Here is an 8,011-nt window from a genome sequence, read left to right as displayed (position 1 = left end):
TGTACAAAAAGTATTTAATAGCCCACTGATTTAGCATATTATCCCATTGACATAGGAAGTATAAACAAGATGGAGCAGCGTAGGGACACAGCAGGTAGTGTTGGTGCCTCACAGCTCTGGGGTCTGGGGTTTTATCCTCTGCTCTATTTACTGTCTGGCCGGAGCTTTGCGTGTTCTCCCCACATCCATGTGGGTTTTAAATACTCAGTGATTCCTCACACCTCCCAAAACATGCCAGGAATCGGATTGGTTAGTCTAAATTGCCCCTAGATGTGAGTGTTTGTGATAGACTGGTGTATGCACCAAACCACAGGATAAAGCAGCAACTAAAAATTAATGAATAAATGAGGGAATTGTAATTGTGGTTATATTCTACAGTACAGCTGAATTGTTTTGTTCTATTGACATTCACAAACTGTGCTCTCTAGTATAGATCTTATACTGAATTACTCAGTTACTTAAAGACTGATTTCTAACAGCCTTATAAAGAAAAATAGATATAGTGGAGAGACAAAGAGGGACAGAGAAAGAAAGAGTAATCACTACTGGAGATGTTTGTAACTCGTTTTATTAGTTCATCTCATCAAAAAACATTGATAGTTTTGGTGCTTCAGTGCTTGGAATGTCTAATCTAGTTAATACATACACATTAATAACAACACACTTATACACAGACATCTGGTATGAAAACAGCATAAACATTGAATACATGAAAAACATACCAAAAACCATACTCACTTATATATGTGTCACTGCAGAAAGCAGTTATGTCAAAGTTAATCAACTTCTGTTCCTTGAGTGTCCGTCTGATTGGTTATATACATTCAATCTGGCAGTGTATCCAATGAACAAGGGCACTTCTAGAGTCTTCATATGATGAGAAGGTGATATACAATGCAGACATCTCTTAGATAAGTTTGTGTGCTTTGTCCTGTGCTTTGTACTGTGCCTAGTGGTTGTTGATAAGCCTTGATCTGTCTCTGCCGAAACAAAACACACATGCGTCACATAATTGAAAGATGACAGGTGAGGAGCCGCTTTTCAGTTGGAAGGAAAGACAGTTTACCAGCCAGTTATTCTTCATGATCAAATGGCAGACTCAAATTATGTCCAAACATGTTCCAGCATGACAATGAGTCTGTGCACAAAGCGAGGTCTATATATGCATGGTTTACAAGGTTGCAGTTAAAGAACTTGAGTGACCTGCACAAAGGCCTAATCTCAGCCCCACTGAACAGTTTGGGATGAACTGAAAGGGTGACTGTGCTCCAAGCCTCCTCACCCAACATCAGTGTGCCTGACCTCACTAATGCTCTTGTGGCTGAATGAGCACAAATCCCCACAGTCACAATCTAATGGAAAGCCTTCTCAGAAACATGGTACTTATTATTAAGTCCACAAACTTTTACCATACAGTTTATGAAATTGCTAGTGGATGCAATTAATGTATTGCATTCATCTAGATATATGAATCTAGCATATTTGAAATGTAATTGTACTTACCTACTTATTCTAGAATAGAGTATTCACTAATACAATTTTACCCAGTAGTAGTCCCCTTTTGAGTCTCAACATTTTTCTCTTAAGTGGTAATGGTCTGCATTACCACTTTTTTAACCTTAGTGATTCCAAAGCACTTTACACTGGTTCTCATTCACCCATTCACACATTTTCTCTCTCTCTCTCTCTCTCTCTCTCTCTCTCTCTCTCTCTCTCTCTCTCTCTCTCTCTCTCACACACACACACACACACACACACACACACACACACACACACACACACACACACCAATGGTAGCAGAACTGCCATGCAAGGCACTTGCCCAAGGACACTTCGGCATGTGGTGTCATGTGGGTCGGGAATCGAACCCTACGATTAATGGACAACCCTCTCTACCACCTGAGCCACATCTGCTCCTTAAGCAGTCTTTGCTTACTATTGTCATCTTTGGCTTGCTCTTTAGGGATCTACTTGGTCTTTAAGGATCTAATTTCTCTAAAACTGCTTTGTGACCATGTTTGTTGTTACATGTATTCAGCAGTTTGAGTACATCCTGTAGCTTTTCCAATGTATCACTGTGTATTATTAGAAAAAAACAAAAGTTCATGCTGCCAGATATTGCTGATAATACCTGTCCTGCTCAGAACTCACACTATTAAAATACAGTATCTGAATAATCTCGGAATAAAGATTTTCCATAATTGATATAAATGTTCTAAATGGAAATAAATATTTAAGTATTTAATGATAATAACAATGATGTCATGACAGAGCATATCTGTAATATTTCACACAGTGTTTAAATGGACAGTGTTTAAATACTGTAAGTCACTTTCTGTGAATATAACATCAGCTCCACTCAGTCATATGATTGCCAGAACAGCAGCCAGAGCTAGAAGGATATCAGCTTTCTCTATGTAATTAACGATGTGAGAGCCTTCAGTGACAGAAATGAAGTGTGATAACACCCAGAATGAGCTTGTAATGAATACAGGAGTCTATCGATACAACGAGACCCCTAGTGGTAGTACACACAAATAAAATACACACACAAACAAGTGAGGCTCATGTGCAGACAAACAAACAATACTAAAGGTAAACAAGCACTCACACGTCCTTCAGACTACCAAGATAATTGTGATAACCCAAAAATGTGTTAAAGCTTTGAATAGTTTTTGAATTAAAGCTACATAATGTGTTTGAATTCTGGTGTAAGCACAAGTACTTTAATGCCCCAATCATCAGCTGTAATTTAAATGCAGTTTTACTGTTTGGTTATTTGAAAATATCCATATTTATAACTACATAAGAGAAGATTATATCAAAATGTTCACTATCAGTGTCATCACTTCTTGTGAAATTTTCCTCAAGATGAAAAGAAAGGTATACCAAGTCAATACCAATTAATTCCAGTAGAAGCTGCCAATTATACATTTAACCTCTTATGCAATTAGAATAATTGTTGGCTATGGTTGCTTTATTCATTATTTCTGCTGGAATTGTTGCAATGCTGACAAGAAACTAAAAGCAGACAACTTTGAAACAAACAGGAAGTAACATCATCAATAGCACTCTTGAAATATTTTCCTAATTTCTTTGATGGTAAACTACAGCTACTCGTTCATTTGATGTAGATGTATTTGGACCATTTTTTTTCTAGATGCAAATATATAAACAAATTATGAAAGAATAGTAATATAGAATATAAGAATATAAATTTTCTTATGCATGTTTAAAAAATGGGCAACACATAAGGTAGCTTTGCCACCTTACAGCTGCAGAGTTTGATCACAGCTCCCAGGTTTGATCCTGAAGTCCTGAGATAGAGTTTAGCATGTTCTCTCTTTTTCTGCATGGGTTTCCTCTGGGTTTTCTGGTTTTGTCCAACCTTTCAAAAACATGTCAATAGATGGATTAACTACACTAGATTGCCCCTAGGTGTGAAGGAGCATGTGAATATGTGTGTTGCCTTCTATTCCTGCTTGAACCAAGTGTTCCCGGGATAGGTTCTGTATCTAATTTGACCCTGGCCAGGATAAAGTGGTTACTGAAAATTAATGTATGAAGGTTTAAAAAATACTAAAAATATCACCATTACATTAAAAAAAAATTGTCAACAATTCCTGGTGTACTAGGTTTAGTGCGAGGGAATGATGAGGACTGTACACTCTAGCTACAAAGGTACTCTGTATGAGTAAGATCAGTTCTTGCTCACATGTTAGCCTTCCACACCTCCACAGCATGTGAAAAGCCTAACACAATAAAGATTACCTTGAAAACTTCTTTTCCCAGTTTGGAATAGGAGCTATAGTCAGCTTGATTGTGTCATGTGAATGCCCATCAGCAGAAATCTTTAGTAGTACAGGGTCCTGAGCTTTACCTCCTGGGAAACAGAAATAAAAGGAGAAAAAAATGTCAATATTTGGTGTCCTTATTGACTAAGCCACAGCCAAGCCTCCTCTTATTAGTTAAAAAGTGACTTGTGAATCTGAGGCTGAAAAGAAGCGACAGCTTATATCGCACGTTATCAGCTGACAGCTTGAATTTCCAGAGACGTCAGACAGCTCATTTCACACCTCCGATATCTCAGCTCTCTGCCATGAAACATCATGCAGCAGCAGCTGTGCACTATGATTATGCACGCAGATTCTTTCTTGCTCATCCAGAAATATGAGCAATGAAACAAGAATCAAACAACAACAATAAAAATATATGCATAGCTAAGAGCATATGTGAAATCACCAGAAAATACTATTTGATAGAACAGTTTGCATGCCATAACTAAATATGAAAAAATTTAATTATCCTTTTTTTTGTGTCAAATATAAGGCTATATTATACTGGACATTAAATATCTAGTAGAAATTTCTGGTATGATTAGAAAGTACAGTATATGTAGTAGGACTATTTGTCTGGTGATTTCTTGCATGGGCCAAAACACATCACTTGATGGCAGCACTGAGCAAAATTAGCTTTTCTTCTCACGCTATTTAAATATGATTAAATAAAATTAAATATGTAGAGTCCCATTAAATCAAGTTATTTTGAAACCAAATTGGATGCTATGTTCAAGAAATAAATAGTGATATTAGTGTTACCAGCCTTTAGTTGTTTATATAATATTACTGGATGTTTTTTTTTTTTTTTTTTTTTTTTTTTTTTTTAATATTACATGAAAATGATTTCTGGATTCCCACGTGATCTCTCAAAAATTGGATAAACAAACAACCCCCCACCCCTCAATCAACACACACACACACACACACACACACACACACACACACACATTTGCAGTGACAGTTCACAAAGCTCTGACATATGGTTTGGGTTTTGCTGGACTGAGATCCAGTAAATGGCCTTTGACTTCGATCAATAAGAGAGTCAGCATGTGAGTCTCTGTAATGAGCTTGCTCAGTCACGTAGTGCCAGTCTTCCTCAAGCTGACATCTACAGGACTCAGCCAAGGCAAGAGATTATACAAGCAGAAGGCTTGCTGGGCTTCATGAAGGTCTCCAATAATGCCTGATTTGGTCTTTATCTCTTTGAATAAAGGTTGTATACTATAACCAGTAGTGCAGTTATCTTTAATCTACCAAGACATCTGCGAATAATAACGTTTTCAGAATTATTTTGAGGATTATAAATAATTTGTATAAATAATTTGGGAGGATAAATAAAATTATCCATAAAAGCAAATGTATAATTTGACCTCCTTTGCGAGTTAAAGTTAGCTCTATTCGTCTGTCTCTGACTGTTTTTGCCAGCAGAGCTTTGTGAACCAAATTGAGCGTTGCTGGAGCAACGGAGATGAGTAACGGCAACATTAACTGGGGTTACCCAGGAAACTGTGGTTGTTATGGAGACTGCATCATAGGGCGGAGCCAGGGGTCTTGACGGGGAGGTGAATCCGCGCGTGCTCAGCTCAGTCCTGTTTTCTCATGCAAGAAACAAGTGTTTTCTTTTTATGCTAACCTACTGTGTCTTTTCCTGAATGCTAATCGTGTGGAATTCTACAGGGAAATGATAAACAGACTGGGGGGGGGGGGGGGGGGGCTTAGCTTTTTATGTGGCCGATTACAACACTTAACATCGACTTGGTGATAATTATTTCCACACACCTTTTTATACACAAAATAAAGCATGTTTGAGCTATAACAATCCATTCTTTCATTTTGTATAACAATGTTATTTGGTCTAGTTAAAGGCGATTTGATTAATAAATACATACAGTAGGCTAGGCTATATATAGGCTATATGTATATATTTGACAGTTTGATGGTTTTATCCACATACGTTCAGTTTGTTAAAATGAAATCTGCACTTATAGATACTAACAAAATGCATGTGACACTAACACGTGACCTCCGAAAATATATCGTTTCATCACATCAACAGGCTTAGATTTTGTAATATATTGCCAATACGTATGATGACGATTATATATAACACAGAGAACAAATGCAGACTGACAATCACAAACGCTTCATTATTGTTTTTAGGGTATTTAACGTCCCTGACCCGCCCTTCGTTCACTTTTAGCCACTGTAGAGAATGCATCTGCAGGCCAACAGGTTTTAGTCCGTACAGGCGTACAGGGTCTGCATGAAGAAGAAAGGGTAATTGATCTGAGGAGCATCGCAGACTGGAACTGCGTTTGATTTACACGTCTGTGAAAATCTTTTTGATGTTTACGCAGTTCTGATTATTTTGGTTTGTGTAGTTAACCTGCTTAAACCCGCTGTTTATTCCCTCCTCTACCACCATGTATTCCGATTTGCTGAGTGACGAGGTGCTCCGTGTCCGTTTCATCTCCTCAGCGGAGTCGAGATGCTCGCAGCTGCCCGTGTGCAGGTACTGCGCGTGCTCCTCGCCGTCCGTCTCCCGGTGGTAGAAGTAGTTGAAATTGGAGACGATGACAGGCACTGGCAGCGCGATGGTCAAAACCCCAGCAATGGCACACAGCGAGCCGACGATCTTCCCGCCGATGGTCACCGGGTGCATGTCTCCGTAGCCCACCGTAGTCATGGTAACCACGGCCCACCAGAACGCGTCCGGGATGCTGCTGAAGCTGGAGGCCGGGTCGTCCGCCTCTGCGAAGTACACAGCGCTGGAGAATAAAATGACCCCGATAAAAAGGAAGAAAATAAGCAAGCCAAGTTCCCGCATGCTGGCTTTGAGCGTCTGCCCAAGGATCTGGAGGCCCTTGGAGTGGCGCGACAGCTTGAAGATGCGAAACACTCGCACTAGGCGGATCACGCGCAGGATGGCTAGGGACATGGCCTGCTGCCCATTACCCTGTCTCTCAGCCAACTCTGTACCAAGGGTGATGAAGTACGGGATTATAGCCACGATGTCGATTATGTTCATGATGTTTTTGGAAAAGGTGGCTTTGCTTGGGCAGGCGAAGAAACGGACAAGCAGCTCGAAGGAAAACCAAATTATGCAAAGCGTCTCGATAACAAAAAACGGGTCAGTAAAAGAACCTGACCCGTACGGGCCAGTTCCGTTAATTACAGGCGCTACAGTGACCGGATCCTTATCGTCCCTAAACTCAGGCAAAGTTTCCAGACAGAAAATGACGATGGAGATCAGAATGACCAGTACTGACACGATGGCGATGCCCCTGGCCGGGCCAGAGCTCTCCGGGTACTCAAATAAAAGCCAGACTTGCCTCTGGAACTCATGGCTAGGCAAGGGGCGCTCCTCTTCTTTGATAAAACCCTCATCCTCACGAAATTTCTCCATCGCTTCCTCGCCAAGCTGATAAAAGCGGATCTCCTCCGAGAAAATATCTATGGGCACGTTGACGGGTCTCCGGATGCGCCCGCCCGACTGGTAGTAGTAGAGGATGGCGTCGAAGCTTGGTCGATTCCTGTCGAAAAAGTACTCGTTTCTGAGCGGATCGAAGTAGCGCATCCTCTTTTTCGGATCGCCGAGCAAGGTGTCCGGAAATTGGTTGAAAGTTTTGAGTTGCGTTTCGAAGCGCAGGCCCGAGATGTTGATGACCATTCTCTCGCAGCACTCGTGCTCCGCCTCATATCGATCTAGCGACAGGTGGCCCGGCAGCGCGGCCGATTCCTCCAGCAACTCCGCCGCCATCACCGTCATGCTGCCCTTCTCTGTCTCCGCGTAGCCGTGATTGTCGACGTTGTTTCCCCGGTGGCGCGTCGATGGCGAGTCTATGAGGTTATAGTGTTCATCCATACCGGGGTGGGGAGAGGCGACAAGGAGCCTGAGAGAGGCGCGCCTCTCCCACCCAGCTTGGAACGAATGAAAAAGACTTCCCTCGCGTCTTTACTGAGTCCTCTGCGTTCGTGACAGCCGTTTCCGCGCGGTGTCGCCGCCCCACGGCGCGCGCAGCGCCCTTTATAAACACGCGTCTACTCCCGCCCACAGCGCGCGTGCGCTTCACGCACCCTCGCCAAATCAGAACCTAAGTTAACATAAACATCAATTACAGTCTCATTTTTTTTTCTACGAAAATACACCCATTCATACACGAATGGCTATA

General features: G+C 41.3%; 1 protein-coding gene and 1 long non-coding RNA gene across 2 annotated transcripts; both read right to left on the bottom strand.

The window, feature by feature from the left end:
- Nucleotides 1-5,490, bottom strand: LOC128614930 (uncharacterized). Its single transcript, XR_008387113.1, has 3 exons — nucleotides 5,338-5,490; nucleotides 3,772-3,883; nucleotides 1-980 (listed from the first exon to the last, which is right to left on the bottom strand). It is a non-coding gene; the product is annotated as an uncharacterized LOC128614930 (long non-coding RNA).
- Nucleotides 5,491-6,159: 669 nt separating this feature from the next.
- kcna3a (potassium voltage-gated channel, shaker-related subfamily, member 3a) lies at nucleotides 6,160-7,704 on the bottom strand. Its single transcript, XM_053636997.1, has one exon. It carries the CDS (start codon nucleotides 7,702-7,704, stop codon nucleotides 6,160-6,162), a length of 1,545 nt encoding a protein of 514 aa, XP_053492972.1.
- Nucleotides 7,705-8,011: the final 307 nt, after the last annotated feature.

This window comes from Ictalurus furcatus, chromosome 11 (assembly GCF_023375685.1).
Source record: "Ictalurus furcatus strain D&B chromosome 11, Billie_1.0, whole genome shotgun sequence".
In the NCBI taxonomy this organism is placed as follows: domain Eukaryota; kingdom Metazoa; phylum Chordata; class Actinopteri; order Siluriformes; family Ictaluridae; genus Ictalurus; species Ictalurus furcatus.
Note: the sequence above shows the minus strand (reverse complement) of the source record. Positions and strands in the feature narration are given on the sequence as shown.